The sequence below is a fragment of the Elephas maximus genome, chromosome 7 (assembly GCF_024166365.1).
Source record: "Elephas maximus indicus isolate mEleMax1 chromosome 7, mEleMax1 primary haplotype, whole genome shotgun sequence".
NCBI classification, from domain to species: domain Eukaryota; kingdom Metazoa; phylum Chordata; class Mammalia; order Proboscidea; family Elephantidae; genus Elephas; species Elephas maximus.
Window position 1 is genome coordinate 47,244,430 of NC_064825.1, and position 18,760 is coordinate 47,263,189.

Below are 18,760 nucleotides of genomic sequence, written 5' to 3' on the forward strand. Positions count from 1 at the left end.
GGGATGCTGGTTGTGCTTTCATTTCTGTCTTGTAAACCCAGGACAGGACACAGACCAAAAAATGTTGCCTTTGCTGCCTTGAGCTGGTGGATAGGATCCATGGCTGGGTCAGGTGTTTGCTTCCCTTGTCTGTGGCCCCAACTCCAATCTGATCCTTGCACTCCCCTCTGGAGACAGCCAAGAACATTTATCCTTTCCCTCTCCTTCCACTTACCAGCCACATAGCCTCAGCGAAGTTGCCAGATTTCTGGTCACTCTCAGACACCACTGGGTTCCATGACCTTTAGTTTGCTTCTGGGGTGAAGCCATCTCATCTTCTATTTTTGGCACCACTGACCACATTAACTGGAGTTCTCACCCCCTGTTTCTAGCTCTGGTTCCTGTTCAGTTCTCCTCTCCTGCTCTGTTGGGTGTCACTGAAGTCACTTCAGATTTTCCAAAACTTGTCTGCTGACTGGTCCAAAGGAACATGGGAGGGGTAAGGATGTAGATGAGAAAGATTAAAGTTCTGATACATAATGTGCTATATTAACCCAAAAGGGAGATGCCCATGAATGTAAAATAAATTTCCTAGAAAGTAGATTATACATAAAAAAATATATATATTTTTAGTCTGTAAAATAATGTGCAACTTAGATCAAAACATTGCCCTCCTGGTTAGCAAAAAGGGCATCTGTTTCTCCCAATGCTCCCTTCCAGCCAGAGTGGGTCAAAAATGGGAAGATGCTGCCCTTTGAGTTAGGAGGCATGAGTTAGATCTTCACTTTTACTGCTCTTCCACTTGGACTGTATCACAGTCCAGATAAACAGAGACTATGCCAGTATTTCAATACCAGGAATTTAATTTGGAGAATTGGTTATAAAAATGTTGAAAGGGATGAAAGACAAAATGAAATGTGAGGCAACCCAAAGATTAGGTACAACAAGAAACCACTGCCACCCCTAGGGTGGAGGGACAGTGAGAAGACGTGATGTTTCAGAGCTGAGGAACCAGGACAGCCTGGCAGGAACATTGAGGGAAGGGGTATCTAAGGAAGTCAGAACCATAGAAGAAGCACAGTCATTGCTGAGTGTCTTAGTCATCTAGTGCTGCTATAACAGAAATACCACAAGTAAATGGCTTCAACAAAGAGAAATTTATTTCCTCACAGTTCAGTAGGCTAGAAATCCAAATTCAGGGCAACAGCTCCAGGGCAAAGTTTTCTCTCTCTGTCGGCTCTGGAGGAAGGTCCTTGTCATCAATTGTCCCCTGGACTAGGAGCTTCTCTGCACAGGAACCCTGAGTCCAAAGGACATACTCTGATCCTGGCACTGCTTTCTTGGTGATATGAGGTCCCCAACTCTGCTTGCTTCCCTTTCCTTTTATCTCTTGGAAGACAAAAGGTGGTACAGGCCACACCCCAGGGAAACTCCCTTTACATTGGATCTGGGATGTGACCTGAGCAAGGGTGTTACCTTTAACCCTAATCTTCTTTAACCACAGGCAGAGATTATGATTTATAACACATAGGAAAATCACAAAATGGAGGGCAATCACACAATACTGGGAATCATGGCCTAACCAGGTTGACACATATTTTTGGGGGACACAATTCAATCCATTACACTGAGGATGCTGCTCAAAGCAGAGAGAGTGAGAGAAATACTCTGGCTTCTCCTCTCCTCCCACCTTCCAATTTCATGACAATGCCTCCTGATTAAAACCTAAGTAAAATTTAGGTTTTTCAAGGGATCTTGACAAATACAGCTTGCAGTGTTCAGCACCTTTGAAGAGCCAAAGTGGCACAATGGTTAAGAGCCTAGGTACTAACTGAAAGGTGGCAGTTCAAATCCATCCAGCAGCTCCATGGAGAAAGACCTGGCAATCTGCTCCCATGTAGATTACAGCCTAGAAATCCCTATGGGGTAGTTCTACTCTGTCATGGGGTAACTATGAGCTTGAATTGACTCGACGGCAACTAAAAGCAACAGTGCCCTACATTCAGAGCAGAAGGGCAGAGAATGGATCTGAGAACTGGCAAATGGCCAGCTTTTCCTTAGTCTTGTGATCTTAAAGATAGAAATAATCAAAACGGGCCATCTATCACAACTTAAGGAGCCCTGATGGTGCAACAGTTAAACGCTTGGCTGCTAACTGAAAGGTCAGCGATTCAAACCCACCAGCTGCTCTGTAGAAGAAAAGACCCGATGATCTGTTCTTACAAAGATTTCAGGCTAGGAAACCCTGTGGGGCAGTTCTACACTGTCCTGTAGGGTTACTGTGAGTCAGAATTAACTGATAGCACACAACACCACCACCACAATTTAGGGGATCCCTGACATCTTAACAGGGCTATAAACACTGGGTAGGTATTTTCTGTTGCCTCCTAGATTTCAACTTTCCGCTGCTATTACTGTCTTCATTGTGTTTTGAAGTTTTTTTGCACTCAGCTTTTCAAAACTCCAGCAAATCAAAATAAATTGAGCCTGTCCTACTGATTACATCTAAAAGATCTAGACAAAAATACAAAAAATAACTGCCTAATGACTCTGAAAATTAAACAACAGCACATTGTCTGGGCATGGACCAGTAACTTGAAATTTGCCTCCAGAAATGGTGGGGACCCAGAAACCAAAGAAAGAGGTGGGCAACTCCAGTGTGGTGGCAAAGGAGTTTATTAGGAAGACTTACACAGAAGACCAAGCACCAGGCTGCCACAGGACCAAGCAGATCTCTGCACCCTGCAGTGGGAGGGTAGAGGTTTTATAGGGGTAGTGGACAGTAGTGGCTACATGCCAGGGACTTACATAAGGATAACTTAGCAAACCGTAGTGAACTATCAGACCACATGAGGGTACTCATGTTTGGTCTCTTAAAACCTGTTTCCCCTTCACACCTGGATGCATGGGAATCAAAATTGGAGAAGCAATCTGCATGGGGTGAATTCCTTTTTTTTTTTTTTCTCCCTTCTCTTTTCTCTTGTGGCCCTGCCCTGACATTAGAAGCATTATCCACAGAAGGTGAAACAGAACTTAAGGCTAACCCTAAATTGGTTGACTGCCTCCTGAAACAACAACAACAAAATCAGCATTCTGTAGAGGATTATATCATGATCCAGAGCCTACACAACATAAAAATTCACAATGCCCAGGATACAATCCAAAATTACTCAATATACAAAAGAACCAGAAAAACGTGATCAATTCTCAAGGGAAAATGCAATCAACATATGACAACTCTGAGATGAGCCAGATGCTGGGGTTATCAGAAAAGACTTTGAAATAGCTATTACAACTTGAAGTGGATAGAAAGATAGTTGTTTTAAGCACAGATAATAGAAATTATTTAAAAAAGAACAAAATAGAAATTTTAAAACTGAAAAATACAGTATCTGAAATAAAAAATTCACTGGAATAAAAAATTCAATACAGATGACAAAGGAAAAAGTCAATGAACTGAAGACAGAGCAATAGGAATTTTTAATCTGAAAAACAAAGGGAAAATATTTAAAGAAATTAACCTGTAGAACAATATCATAGGATCTAAGATTCATATCATTGGACTCCCAGAAGAGAGGAGAAGATTGGCACAGAGAAGAAATCTGAAGAAATAATAGCTCCAAGCTCCCCAAATTTGGTGAAAGACATAAATTTACAGATTTTCAAGAAGCTCAACAAACCCCAAGCAGAATAAACTAAAAACAAAACAACATCAAAAAACAAAACATATGTAGAAACGGCATAACCAAACTTCTAAAAGCCAAAGATAAATTTTACAAAATCTCAAAAGCTACTAGGGAAAATGACATTGCATACAAAAAATGATGATTTGAATGCAGATTTCTCACCAGAAAATATGAAGGCCAGAAGAGCGTGGAGAAACATCTTTAGAGTCCTAGGAGAAAAGAATTGTCAAACCGGAATTCCATATCCAGTGAAAATATCAGTCAAAAATGGAGGAAAAATAAAAAGGAAAAACCAAGAGAATTTGCCACCAGCCAACTTGCTTTCAAAGAAATAAATCATAAAGGAAGGTCTTTAGGCTAAAAGGAAATGATACCAGAAATAAACCCAGATATTAAAAAATTAAGAGTAAGAGAAGTGGTAAATATCTGGATAAATATAAGACATTATTTTTTTCTCTTAAGTTTTTTAAAATATGTATGATGAAAGGAAAATTTGTAACACTGTTGATAGGGTTAACAATATATATAGATGAAATACACTTGACAACTGTAACATAAAGGTGAGTGGAGGAAGGTAAAGGAACCTATTTGTTTGTAAGTCTTCTAGGATGTACTTCAAGTGGTACAATATTAACCTTAGAGATATATTGTGTTCGTTAATTGGAAGATTCGATATTGTTAAGATGTTAATTCTCCCCAGACCGATTACAGATTCAATGCAATCCAAATCAAGATCTCTGCAAAATTAAAAAAACAATTTTTGTAAACAGAGACAAGCTGATTTTAAGATTTACATGGAAAGGTAAAGGAACAAGAATAACCAAATGAGTTTTTAAAAGAACAAGTTGGAGGAGTCCCACTACCTGATCTCAAGACTTACTACTATAAAGCTACAGTGATCAAGACAATGTCATAGTGGTGAAAAGATAGACACCTACATCAATAGAATGGACTAGGAAATCCAGAAATAGACACGCATATAGATGGTCAATTGATTTTCAATAAAGGTGCAAAGGCAATTCAATTGTTTTGTAACAAATAGTGCTGGCAGGGATGTGGAAGAACTCACACACATACAGCCAGCAGGATTGCAAAATGGTACAGAAACTACGGGAAACAACTTGGCAGTTTCTTGTAAATTTAAACATACTTACTGCCTTAGCTATCTAGTGCTGCTCTAATAGAAATACCACAACTAGATAGCTTTAACAAAGAGAAATTTATTCTCTCACAGTCTAGGGGGCTGGAAGTCTGAATTCAGGGTGCCAGCTCCAGGAAAATGTTTTCTCTCCCTGTCAGCTCTGGAGGAAGGTCCTTGTCATCAATCTCCCACTGCTCTAGGAGTTTCTCCTTGCAGGAACCCAGGGTCCCAAGGACATGCTCTGCTCCTGGCACTACTTTCTTGTTGGTATGAAGCCCCCATGTCTCTCTGCTCACATCTCTCTTTTTTATCTCAAAAGAGATTGACTTAAGACACAACCTAAGCTTGTAGGTTGAGTCCTGCCTCATTAACATAACTGCTGCTAATTCCACCTCATTAACATCATAGAGGTAGGATTTACAACACAAAGGAAAATCACATGGGTGACAAAATGGTTGATAATCACACAATACTGGGAATCATGGCGTAGCCAAGTTGACACACATTTTTGGGGGCCACAATTCAATTCATAACACTTACGAATAAGATTCAGCAATTCCGCTCCCAAAAGAAATGAAAAGTTACATTTCAACATGTAATAATGTCGTGGCAGAGGTGGTGTTCTACCTCCTCTAACTTCACGAGAGGGAAGGAGAATCAAGACCATCAGCCCAAGGCTGATTCTTATGAGGCGGAGGTCAGGCATGCCTCCTCTCTCTACCATCTTTACCAATTCTGACACCGACAGTCCCTCCCACAGCATTCTCTACTTCTCTGTCAAGTTCGATAGTTCACTGCGATGTGCACACAAAACTCAGAGACGATACTCACGATTATGGGGCTTATTAGGGAAGTAACAGGTTACAATTCAGGTTCAGGGATGCTCAGGATACAGTTCTTCCATCAGGATAGCCTCTTCTCAGCTGTGCCTGCTGGTAGGTCTCTCTCTGGCCCTTGTCCTCTCAGCCTGGCCTCTGTTGTCCTACTTGGGCGAGTGTTTAAAAGCTCTTTTAGCTCTGCCAGTAAGTACCCAGAGGCACCCCACTCTGCTGTTAAGCTTTGGCCCGAAGGCACTCAACTCTAGCTTCATGGGTTAGCAAACCTAGCTCCACCAAGTGCCCAGAGGCACCCTACTCTGCCAGCAAGTCTTCTGCCTGAAAGCACTTGGCTTTCTTGCTCTGTGGGCCAGGAAGCCCAAGATGTCTCCTGCCAGTCTCTCCTGCTACCATTTCTCTGCCACTGCTTCTCGCTTCTTACAGCTTTCTCTTTTGGTCTCTTTGTTCCAGGAGCTTCTCAGCACAGGGATCCCAGGTCCAAAGGATGCACTCTGCTCCTGGCTCTTCTTCCTTAGTGGTGGCGAGATCTCCCTTCCCACCTCTAGGATGGCTCATTTTAAGCCTAGTAGGAAGGCAAAACTAACCAATCCCCTGAGTGGGCTACAATTACCTTATTTGCCCAGTCCCATCCAATCACTTAGGTGGGAGTTACAAGACCATAGTGAAAAAGGCCACACAAAAGTGATACATCACACTGCACCACAAAAACAAACAAACAAACCTGCATGTGAATATTTATAGTGGCTGTATTCATAACTGTCAAAAACTAGAAACAACCCAAATGTTCTTCAACTAGTGAATGGATAAAATGTCGTATAGCCACACAATGGAATACTACTCAGCAATAAAAATGAACAAACTACTAATACACGCAATAACATGGATGAATCTCAAATGCATTATGTTAAGTGAAAGAAGCCACACTCAAAAGGACAAACGTGTATGATTCTATTATGTGACATTCTGGAAAAGGCAAAACTATGGGGACAGAAAACAGATTAGTACTTGCCTTCAGCTGGGGTTGGGGAGAGGGTTGGCTACAAAGAGGTAGCAGGAGGGATTTTTTTTTTTTTTTTGAGGGGTGGGTAATGGAACTGTTCTATATCTTGGTTATCAAACTTCATAGAATGGTACACCAAAAAGAGTCAATTTTACTATATATAAATCGTACCTCAAAAAAAAAAAAAAAAAAGGAAGGAAAAACAAAAGAAAGTGAACAACTTACAGTGCACAAGCTGCATGCCCTATTTGTTGGACCCCAAAGACACAGAGATAAATAAGACAGTCCCTTATGAGGAGGAGCTCACAGATTCATGGGGGAAACAAGGTATGACAACAAAGGTTTGGAATACCTGCAGAGGGACATGGGAGAGAGGAGGCAACACATGCTCATAGCAAGCTCTAGGAACACTAAGGAGAGGTTTCCACATTCAGCTGTGGTGAGTGGGATGTGGAATTCGGCACGCTTCTTAGAAGAGGGGAGTCCCTGGTGGTGCAAATGGTTAACCACTAGCCAAAAGGTTGGTGGTTCAAACCTACCCAGAGGTACCTCAGAAGACAGGCCTGGAGATCTGCTTCCAGAAGGTCGCAGCCTTGAAAACAGGACCAGTTCTGCTCTGCACTCAGAGGGTCATCATGAGTCAGAATCGACAGCAACCACCAACAACTTAGAGGAGGAAATGCTTGAACTGAGTTTTGGAGTTAGGTAGGTGAGGAGGGGCTGTGATCGTGCCAGGTAGAAGAGACAGCACAAGGGAAGCTCAGGGGATGAGACAGCCTAGAACCTTCAAGGAAATATGTGGCTAGGGTGAAGGAAGCCAGGAGAGCTGGCAGGAGATGGGACTAGACCACGGCCATAAGGAGAAGGTTACGGATGATACCAATCCAAAGAGCTTGGCTTTCATCCTGAAGACAATAGGTCAGGTTTTAAGCAGAACAGCCAAAGGGATCAGATTCACGCATTTTCAGGATCACTCTGGCTGAGCTGCAGAGGGTGGGCTGGAGGCAGGTGGATGGGGAGAAAGCTGGGGCAGGGATCCACTGAGAGGTGTAGAGTCTGGGACCAGGTGGGGACTGAAGAGAGACAGATTGGAGAGGCATTTAGGGGTATAATGGCCAGAATTTGCCTCCTGTCTGATATTTCAAGATGCAACATCAGTGCCTTTGCACTCACTGTTTCCTCTGCCTAGCTTGGTCTTTCCCAGGCTCTTCACATAGCTTGTTCCTTCCCATTCTTCAGGTAGGCCACCTTTTCAGAGACGTCTTTCATGATTCTCCCCTTCAAAGGAGACTCCTTCCCATCACTCTCGCATCACCCTGTTTGTTTCCCTCATAAAAAATATCTTGTTTATATACTTACTTGTTTACTGTCTAAGAACATGCGTTCTAGAGCAGGCTGCCGGAGTTCTCAGCCCGACTTGGCTTCTTATTAGCTGTGTGGTTTGAGCAAAGTATTCATCTCTGTGTGCCTTAGTTTCTTCATCTGTAGAAATAATACAGTAAAGCCTGTGAAAGCCAGAAGTTGGATAAGGTGGAAACTGACAGAGAAGGAAAACTCAACATAGAAAAGTCGTAAGACGGCCCCCTGTCAAAGGCAGAAAACCTGCGAGGCCTGGGAAAACAAGGCCGTCCCTTCGAGTTCTGGCTTTCCCGGGTTTCACTGCAATACCTACTTCATACGGCCGTCTGGGTAAGATGGGATAGTACACTTAAGGAACCTATTACAATACCTGGCACACAGTAAGCCCTATTTAAGTGTTTGATATTATTATTACTATTTTTTAAGGGTAGAAACCTTGTTAGTTTTCTTCACTATGGCATCCGCAGCTTCTTTCTAGCACAGTGCTTGTTACATGATAATAATAATTTTTAAAAAGTTGCTTTAAAGTCAATTTCAACTTGTGGAGACCCCATGTGTTTCAGAGTAGAACTGTGCTCCATAGGGTTTTCATAGCTGTGATCTTTCAGAAGCCTTTCTTCCAAGGCACCTCTGGTGCCAGCAATCTTTCAGTTAGTAGCTAAGCATTGAACCCTCTGCACTACCAGAGCTGCTGCTTGGCACATTGTCGTTGTTGTTATGCGCCATTGAGTCTGTTCTGGCTCATGGTGGCCCTGTGTACAACTGAGTGAAACGTTGCCTGATCCTTCACCATCTTCACAGTCATTATGTTTGAGCCCATTGTTGCAGCCACTGTGTCAGTCCATCTCTTCAAGGGACATAGTAAAACCAAAACCAATCCAAACCTCGTGCTGTCGAGTCAATTCCGACTCATAGCGACCCTATAGGACAGAGTAGAACTGCCCCATAGAGTTTCCAAGGAGCGCCTGGTGGATTCGAACTGCCAACCCTTCGGTTAGCATCTGTAGCACTTAACCACTACACCACCAAGGTTTCCAGGAACATAGTAGGCACCTAATAAATTCTCGTTGAATAGATTGTTGAATAAATGAAGGAAAGAACTTCCCCTCTGTGCCAGCAGATGGCACATAAAAGCAAACAGAAGTTAAAACTGGCTTTGCTCTGACGCAGATTGGCCAACAGGTGTCGCTGCAGATCCCTGGGGTCAGAATCAAGATCGATGGGAAGCTGAACCAGTGGCAGGAGTCGCCGGGCTAGAACTCTGGACAAATAATTCAAATAGAAGGCCAGAAAGCTAAAGTCAAGAGCTTAAAGCTAAATTATGCTCGACTCATAAAGATTCCAACTCCTACAGACTCTATGGGACAGAGTAGAACTGCCCCATAGGTTTTCCAAGGCTGTAACCTTTACAGAAGCAAACCGCCACATCTTTCTCCCACAGAGCGGCTGGTGTGTTTAAACCACCGATCTTTCAGGTGGCAGCTGTGCTCTTAACCACTGCACCACCAGAGCTCCTTAAATTATGTTTAGTTTGATCAAATATTCTAAAATTGCATTTTCTTTCTACTTGCTTTCTAGAACAGTAGCAAGTAGAGGACCATGCAGGCATCTTCTACAACTGCAGCCTCAGTTTAGTGATGTGGGAGCCTGTGGGAGCCAAAGGACGTGGGCATCTGATGTGCAGCAGGGGGAGGCCACAGGGTCCTGCCTGATACCTCTTTTCTGGTGTTTTGTATTTCTATGAGAGCAGGGGCTGTGGGAGTGCTCACAGGACTCTGTGCACAGGAATGGGGACTCAGTAGTAATCCTGGTCCAGTCTCTGTCCTGGTGCGAACTTCTGATCAAGTGTGGGCAATGGGCAAGAAAACCAATCAGTACAAATAAAGGTCTAGGTGGTCCAGAAAGGGGAGGTAAGGGAACAAGAAGCAAGCCTTGAGCTGTCTTGAAGACTCTCTGGGTTGGGGGAAGGCATCCCAGGCAGAGGGTACTGTGTAAGCAAAGGCTCAAAACCCATTGCCCTCAAGTTGATTCCAATTCATGGTGACCCTATACTGACTCTGTACAGGGGCATGAAATAGCTGGGGTACGATGACTACAATCTGAGTAGTTTGGCGTGGCTGGAGAATAGGGTTCAAGGAAGGGGAATGTACTGGTTACCCGGTGCTGGTAGTCTAGTTAGTCTAGCAGTCCCGCATTTTTTCTTTTCCTGTCAAAGTCTTGTCTGAATCACTGGCCAGCCTACGTGGAGTCCAGGGCCTTCCAGCCTGGTATAGTCCCAGTTTATTCTTGTCCCAATGTAGTTGTTAATAGTGCCCCCTGAACACTTATACACTGCTGGTGGGAATGTAAAATGGTACAACCACTTTGGAAATAGATTTGGCGCTCCCTTAAAAAGCTAGAAATAGAGCTACCATATGATCCAGCAATCCCACTCCTTGGAATATATCCTGTGTGGAAATAAGATCCCTCACACAAACAGATATATGCACACTCATGTTCATTGCAGCACTGTTTACAATGGCAAAAAGATGGAAGCAACCAAGGTGCCCATTAATGGATGAATGGATAAATAAATTATGGTATATTCACATAATGGTATACTACTCAACGATTAAGAACAACAATGAATCTGTGAAACATCTCATGCCATGGAGGAATCTGGAAGACATTATGCTGAGTGAAATTAGCCCCCAAAGGACAAATACTGTATGACACCACTATTATAAGAACTCAAGAAAAAGTTTAAACACAGAAGAAAATATTCTTTGCTAGTCATGCGGGTGGGGAGGGAGGGAGAGTGGTATTCACTAATTAGATAAAGTAGACAAGAAATATTTTAGATGAAGGGAAGGACAACACACAATACAGAGGAGGTCAGCACAACTGGACTAAACCAAAAGCTAAGAAGTTTCCTGAATACAACCAAATGCTTCAATGGCCAGAGTAGCAGGGATGGGGGCCTGGGGACCATGGTTTCAGGGGACTTCTAGGTCAATTGGCATAAGAAAATGTATTAAGAAAACATTCTGCATCCCACTTTGGTGAGTGGCTTCTGGGGTCTTAAATGCTAGCATGTGGCTACCTAAGACGCATCAATTGGTCTCAACCCACCTGGAGCAAAGGCGAATGAAGAGCACCAAAGACACAAGATAAATGTGAGCCCAAGAGACAAAAAGGGCCAAATAAACCAGAGACTCCATCAGCCTGAGACCAGAAGAACTGGATGGTGCCTGGCTACCACCGATGACTGCCCTGACAGGGAACACAACAGAGAATCCCTAATGTAGCAGGGAGCAGTGGAATGCAGACCTCAAATTCTCATAAAAAGACCAGACTTAATGGTCTGAATGAGACTAGAGGGACCCCGGAGGTGATGGTCCCCGGACCCTTTGTTAGTTCAAGACTGGAGCCATTCCCGAAGCCAACTCTTCAGATAGGGGTTGGACTGGACTATAAGACACAAAATTATACTGGTGAGGAGTGAGCTTCTTGGCTCAAGCAGACACATGAGACTATGTGGGCAGCTCCTGTTTGGAGGGAAGATGAGAGGGTAGAGGGGTACAGAAGCTGGCTGAATAGACATGGGGAATACATGGTGGAGAGGAGTGTGCTGTCTCATTAGGAGGAGAGGAGCTAGGAGTACATAGCAAGGTGTGTATAAGTTTTTGTACGAGAGACTGACTTGATTTGTAAACTTTCACTTAAAGCACAATAAAAACAATAGCGCCCCCTATTTGGATGATAAATGGTCACCACAGTCTGGGGCCTCCTCTTGCCCCTGTGCTGCCCATTATCATAATGATCTTGTGCGGTCACTGTCTTTACCCAGGACAGAAGCAGGAGCTGGCTCATCCATGTGTATCCTGGGTCCAGCAAGGGTTTGATAGAGAGTAGATTCTCAGGAGGAATAAAATTTATGATGGGATTTCAGAGTGTAGGGGCCCAGAACCAGCCCCTTTCTTGTCTCAGAGAAGAGCGGAGATGCCCCTTCCCTCAAGAATGATCCCCTAGCAGGGCTGTTTCTCCAAAAGGCTAGAGTAGAATTTCCGAGGCCTGCCGGAAGCTGCCGATGGAGACCGAAGAGTCCTCTGCCTCCATGTCCCCCCTCCCACTTCATCGTTCACTGTCTTTTTTTCAACTCCAGGGCAAGGCCTGGCTACCACGGGCTTGGGTCTGGCTGCAGGAGGCAGTGATCAAGGAGTGGAGGTACAAGGTTAGAAGCCAGGGACACCCCAGGGGGCATTCTGGGCTCTGGGACCAGTATGACGAAGGGTCAGTTGAGGTGGTCTCCACAGGCAGGCCAATCCTTGGCTAATTGCCCTGAGGCAGAGCTGAGGCAAGAGGGTGGAGGTCGTGAGGGAGTGGTGAGGGAGTGGAGGAGGGACTCTGAAGGCGCCCGAGCTCATTTCCGCAGGAATATTAACTGCCCCCGTCACTTCTCCCAGTCTGGGAGAGGCCATGCCCGTAAATTAAGGCCTCGAGTCTGCCAGGCAGAGACTTAATGAAGAAGAAGATGGACTTCGGTCAGAGCAGGCAGTGCCTCTGGAGGTCACAAGTCCAGCCCCCAGCCTGGATAGGAGAGGAGCCTGAAGCAGGAGGGGGCAGGGATTTTTCCAAGGTCACAGCATTGGACTGGGGCCATGAAAGCAGGAGGTGGCTTGGCCACGTCCACTGCTGGATCCCCAGCACCCAGCACTTAGTAGGTACACAGTATTTTTTAGTGACCAAATGTCATGGCAAGTTGGGTGCTGAGCTCAGACTGAAATTCAGTCCTTTGGACTCTTGCTGGGGCTTGCCTGGTTCCTACCCCAGTTGTGAGGGATATGGGTAAGCAAGAGGCTTTTCAAGGAGATGTCCATTGTGCTTTCCTTTGTTTTGGGGTTTTAACTTGAAAGGAAATATCACCATTTTTACAGGATCATAGAACCCTGGAAGTCTGACATGTTTCTCAAAGTGTGTAGCTTTTTCGAGTCTATCACATTTCTGACAGTTGTACACCTTTTATTTCCCTCTCCTGCTCTCTACCATACCTGCTCTTTAAGGGGACATTGTGGAGGTAGTCCCCACCCCCAGCTTGCCCCCTGCAGTCCCCAGGCCTCTGGGCCTCTGCCCACTCTAGACTTCCAGCACCATCCCCAGCATGTGATCAGAGGGGGAGGCTGGCCATGCAGTGGGGCCCTGGCACTGCTGAGACAAGGTCTGGAGTGGGTAGGTGGTATCAGTGTGTAAGGGCAGGGCCAGCCAGATCCCTCCATCTCACCTTTTCTCCTGAGGTCTCTTTTGGGCATCCACAGTGGCCCTTTCCTTTATCCCACTGCCAGTCTGGCCTCCCGTGGGAATGGTTTAGGTCTGATTCCTCTCTATGTCTCCAGTGCCCACCACAAGGCCTGGCGCAAACAGGATGGGCAGAAGGGAGGAACACCAGGCTCCGCAGGTAAGTGGCAAGGTGCAACTATCCTGCCCCACATATCCCACCTCCCCACTTTCCTGATTTCTCCTCGTTTCTGCAGAGGTCCACCCTCTAGTGCCTCTCAGTGGATACCTATCTTATCCACACACATCTTACCTGTGCACCCCAGCCATTGCTGATCTTCTCCAGTCCTTGGACTAACAAGACCTTCCTGCCTCCAGAGCTTTGCACAAGCTGATTCCTCTTTCTCTGCTCAGCAAACTCCTACTCATCCTTCAAAACCCAACTCAAACATGACTTCCCCTAGGAAGTCTCCCTAGACTGGGTCAGGGGCCCTTATTCTAAGCTCTTACAGTTTCCTGGGACTTCTTTTCTCTGGGTACTGATTAAATGTGATTCCCACTCACCTAGATTATTAGCTTCTGTAGGACTGGCAGAGTTGTGCTCAGTGAAGGCTTAATGAGTGGCTGGATTTGCAAAGGAGGTAAGGCTGAGGGCCCCTGGGAACCTGCTGATAGTCCCATAAAGCCAAAGGCCACTGTCAGGCTGAAAGACAGCAGCCAGGAGAGGGCAATTAATGGGAAACAGTCAGTGGCACCAAGGTTAAACATCAATTGGCATACACTAGGCACTCAGTTAGTTGATTTTTGACAACTATTGATTTAATACTTAGCAGAAGCTCCCATATAAAAGCCTCAAAGAATTTTGCTGACAGTGAACCAACAGCTAATAGCGTGTTCTATTTGCCAAGACTTATTTCAGTCTTAGACTATATTACCAGAGGGCACATCTTTGGAACTGAGGAGGTAAGCCTGTGTTAGAGAGACCATTAGCATTTTGTTTTGGGGGAATTGGCAGGTCCCCCTTTGCAGGTCACTGACAGATGGGCATGCTTCAAAAAAAAATTAACTCCTTCACATTAGAATGACTGGGAGAAGAGGGAGGAAATTTGTTGGGAGAAGGTAAGGAGACTTAAACATTGTCTCCCACTCTGTGAAGGGCCGTCCTGGGATGAGGTATGTTCCTGGCCTCCAGGCAAAGCTGGGACTGTCAGGAAGTCCCAGACAGATTCCTCTGGCACTGAAAGGGGAGCTCCCCACCGTGAGAGGTTGCGCCTTGTTGAGACAGCTGAAGAGGCTTCCCACATTACTTCCGAGGTCCTTTCCAACTTTTAGAACATGTAAATTCTAGGATTATGTGGCCTTAAAATTCTAAAATGCCGGAATTTTATACTTCTGTCACACGGTTCTCTGGCTTTGTGACCCTGAATGCAAGATAATCCTGCCTGGGGACCTTGAGGCAGGAAATAAGCACCTTTCCCTGACTCTACCGGCCTGGAACCCACCTGTCTCTTCACATAACTCAAGTGGACATTTGATACACATTCTGTGCCTCTAGGCTGTTTCTTCTCTCAGCTTCGTCTCCCCACCCCTCTCACCCTCTCCCCCCATCCCCACCCTGCCCTCACAAGCCAGGGCAGTAAGGCATGACAAGGGCATTAGGGAGTATCAGGTCATTCATCAGAGGGGATGATCCCAAAGCAGCAAAGGAGCCTTCTTCTTTCCTGTCTGACTGCAGAGGGAATTAACAGCCTCTTTTTTTTTTTGATTTGTAGTGGCTGGATTTCCTCCCATGGTCGCGCAGTGATTAAAGCACTCGACAGCCGACCAAAAGGTTGGTGGTTCAAACCCACCGGCCCCGTGAGAGAAAGATGTGGCAGTCTGCTTCTGCAAAGACTGACAACTTTGGAAACCCTACGGGGCCCTTCTACTCTGTCCTCTAGGGTCATTATGAGTTGGAATCAGCTCCACAGCAGCGGGGTTGATTTGTTTGGCTTAGCCTTGCCTGAGACTAATGTTTGTTAGTCTAACTACTACTCCTCACCCCCTCGCACACACAGTGATGAGGAGAAGGTGAAGAGGATGTAGAGGAAGCTTAGAAACCCACCGTGCTGTGGATAACCCCATCTTGGAGAACAAAAAGCAGACTGAGTTTGGAGAGCAATGCCATCCCAACAGGAAGTCCCTCCACATGTCAAACTTCAATCTTGCTATGTATAATCAGGGCCCACAGTTCCAGAGACGACATTAACGGTCATTGCACCATCTCAGAGTGGCTAAAGTACCCTCCCACATGACTCCATTCCATCCCATCCCATCAATGCCCCAAGGTCAGGAGGAATGACACAGCATCACTTATAACAGCAGAGTATTGGAGATTATTGCAGACTTTATAGAAAACTGCCTAAGGGAGATCCAGGTTTTTGGGGTGGGGGGAGGGAAGGCAGGCCTCAAGCCAATATGTGGAAGGGGGGTGACTTCCTGTGTGCAGAGGCAGCACAGGCCAGCCCTTCTGCCTGACCTAGGGGTGGGAAGTCAGGGAGAGGCGGCCCCCTCCCTACTCACCAATTGTGCTTTGGGATCATGCAGAAGGCAGGGCACTGAGGCTCTGACCCTGAACAGGAGGGCTTGTGCCTAAGATAGGAGGTGAGAACCCTTCCTCTTCCAGAAAGCCAACAGGAGGGGCAAGGAATCCCAAGGGGACAAGAGCCACAATGGGTGGGAAAGAGGGTGGAAAAATCAGTGGGCAGCAGCTCCCAGCCCTTCAGAGCTCTCTTCCCACTCCTCTCTGAGGCCATGATGGATGGGTGACCCTGGATCTGAGGCCTGGCCTTCCCCATTGCACCCCCAGGGCTTTCTCCCTCCCCATAAAGATTTGCTAGTATGTGGTAGGGGTGCTTGGCACCCATGTTGCAGGACTGGAGAGCTCATCTTGGGAGGGATGGGGAGTGGGCACATCCCAGGGGTGGGATTCTTCATAGGACCTTGACCCAGTGAGTGGTAGGGGTGAGTACTGAGTACAAGTGATGGGAGTGGGGGGAATGGAGAGCCTTAGTCTTAGGCAGGAGGATGAATCTGAGATTGGGGTGAAGAACTGAGAGTTTGAGACTGGGGACAAGCACTGAGTATTGAGGGATCAGAGCCCAGGTGGGGAATGGCTGAGGATCAGCTCCATACTAAGGCTAGAATGGGGTGTGCCTGTCTCTGGGATGGGAGAGACAGGCTGGGAGCTGAGCCCCAAGCTCAGGATAATGAAGGTGCCTGAGCAAGGGCTGGGGGGTGTGTGGTGAAGGAGGCAGGGGTGTGAAATACATCCTCAGATTGGGGGTGGGCACACCCAGAGATCTAGGATGTGGGTCTCTGTGCACAATGGAGGACTCTGAAGTCTGGGATTAGGCCAAGGACTCAAAGCCCACAAAAACCTTCCGATAGGGGGGCTCTCCTCCAGAGATCAGAACACGATGTGAGGGCCCCTGAGCCCTGCAAGGGAGCTTAGGGCTCCAGGCTACAGATAGGGCAGCCTAGAGTGTTAGCGCTTGATGTTTCCTGTTGCAGAGATCAGGTCTCAAAGCAGAGGTCGGTGCAGGCAGTCTCAGATCTTCCTGTTTGAAGGACGGGGTCTGAGTAAGTCTTAAAAGGGGGAGGAGGATTTCGGTCGTTCAGTAGGGATGTGTTAGAGCCTGGGACAGAAGGGTGGGGTTTTTGGAATCAACAAAGGTGTCTCAGGGTCTATGACGGTAGGAGCTCACAGGGACTGGGGAGAAGGGGGGCAGACTGGAGTCTCTGGGTGGGGGAATGCCATGATTCAGAGGTCTCAGGCCAGTCTGGGGCAGGTCTCAGAGCCCCAAGGCCGTGGATGTCTCATACCCACGGCTTCAAGTCAGGAAGGGGCAGGCCAGGCAGCCCCAGTAAGGTCATCAGCTGGCAGAGGCAGCCCCTAATCCCTGACAGGCGAAGCTCAGAGGCCTGAGCCTGGGGAGGTGGCGCAGGAGCTGGCGGGGGCAGCCGTAGTGGGCGCGCGACGCGGGTCGGCGTCCTGCTCGTAGCGGTAGTGGTAGCCCTCCATCTGGTCCCGGCAGGCCTCGCGCAAGTTGCGCATCCAGCGCTGGATGCCGCGACGGTTTAGGTAGAGCACCATAAGGAAAATGAGGCCGATGAGCGCAAGTACTAGACCGAAGAAGACGTAGGAGGCTTCTAGCTCCGGGCCTGAGAGGTCCACTTCTTCCCCGCGACCATCCGCGTCGCCGTCGGCGCAGCGCAGCCAGGCCTCATCCAGGTCCAGGAACGACCGGTTGTGCAGCGGCCGCGGGGCGGCGCACCGTAAGCGCCGCGCGTCGGGTACGCGCTCCGTAGCGTTGCGTATCCAGGCCAGCAGGGGGCGCGCAGCGCAGCCACAGCGCAGAGGGTTGTCGGCGAGCAAGAGGCGCGGCCCGGGGAGGTCGCCATCTCGCTCTAGCGCGCGAAGCTCGTCGGTGCCCAGGCCAGCAAGCGCGTTGCGGCGCGCGTCCAGCTGCTCCAGGCGCGGCAGGCGCAGAGCGGCGAGTGGCAGGCGGCTCAGTGCGTTGCCTGCCAGGCCTAGGAGGCGCAGGTCGGCCAGCGGAGCCAGCGCGGCGTCCAGGCTCTCCAGCAGCGCGGGGCCGCCCTGCGCCAGCGCTTGGTTGAGCTGCAGCGAGCGTAGCGCCGGCAGCCCGCGGAAAGCGGCGCCGCCCAGGGCGCGCAATGGGTTCTGACTCAGGTCCAGCGCCTCTAGGCTGGGCAGCCCGTCGAAGGCGCCGTCCTCCACCACCTCGATGTTGTTTTGCGTGAGGCGCAGCGCGGTCAGGAGCGGTAGGCGCACGCCTGCCTCTTTCTGCTCCCCGTCCGCGTCCCCGCCGGCGAAGGCGGCAGCGCGCAGCACGGTCAGGTTGGCGCCCACGATGGTGAGGTTGCGCGCGTCGGGTGGTACGTCCCGCGGCGGCTGCCGGAGCTCGGCGCCGGACGCACAGCGCAATAGCAGCTTGGGGCCGGCAAAACAGTAGCATTGGAAGGGACAGGGCGCGGCAGGCCGGCTCAGCGCCGCCGCCACGAGCAGCAGCCCCGGCAGCAGCGGCCCCCGAGCTCCCGGCTGTCCCGCGTGCGGGGCCATCGCGGCCGCCCCCGCATCCAGCGCCCGGGCCGCTGCGCTCACCAGTGAGTTGGGAGCACCTCGTGGAGGTACGGGTGGGGCAAGCCCTTGAAGCAGAGCAGCTGGCAGTCTCGGTTGGTCCGTCTGCGTCTCTAAAGTCCGAGGAGCCTTCAGTTTCCTGGCTGGGGGCTCGAGGGGTCAGGCGGGGAGCGGAGCCCCCCGCCCCCGGTGCCCTCCACGCCCTGAGCGCCAGCCTCCGACTTCCGCGGCCGTTCCGGGCTCAGAGCCGAGTGGGCAGGGTTAGCCTCCCCCTCCTCCCCGCCTCCCGGCCTCCTCCTCCGCCCCCAACGGAGTCTCCGCGCCCTCTTTGCCGGTGGAGGCGGGGTGGGAGGCTCCCAAGAATCT

At 48.3% G+C, this 18,760-nt stretch overlaps 1 protein-coding gene across 1 annotated transcript; it reads right to left on the reverse strand.

Annotated features, from left to right (window-relative positions):
* Positions 1 to 17,209: 17,209 nt before the first annotated feature.
* On the reverse strand, positions 17,210 to 18,389 carry TPBGL (trophoblast glycoprotein like). The gene has a single exon (XM_049889819.1). It carries the CDS (start codon positions 18,374 to 18,376, stop codon positions 17,210 to 17,212), a length of 1,167 nt encoding a protein of 388 aa, XP_049745776.1. The 5' UTR covers positions 18,377 to 18,389.
* Between the last annotated feature and the right edge of the window lie 371 nt (positions 18,390 to 18,760).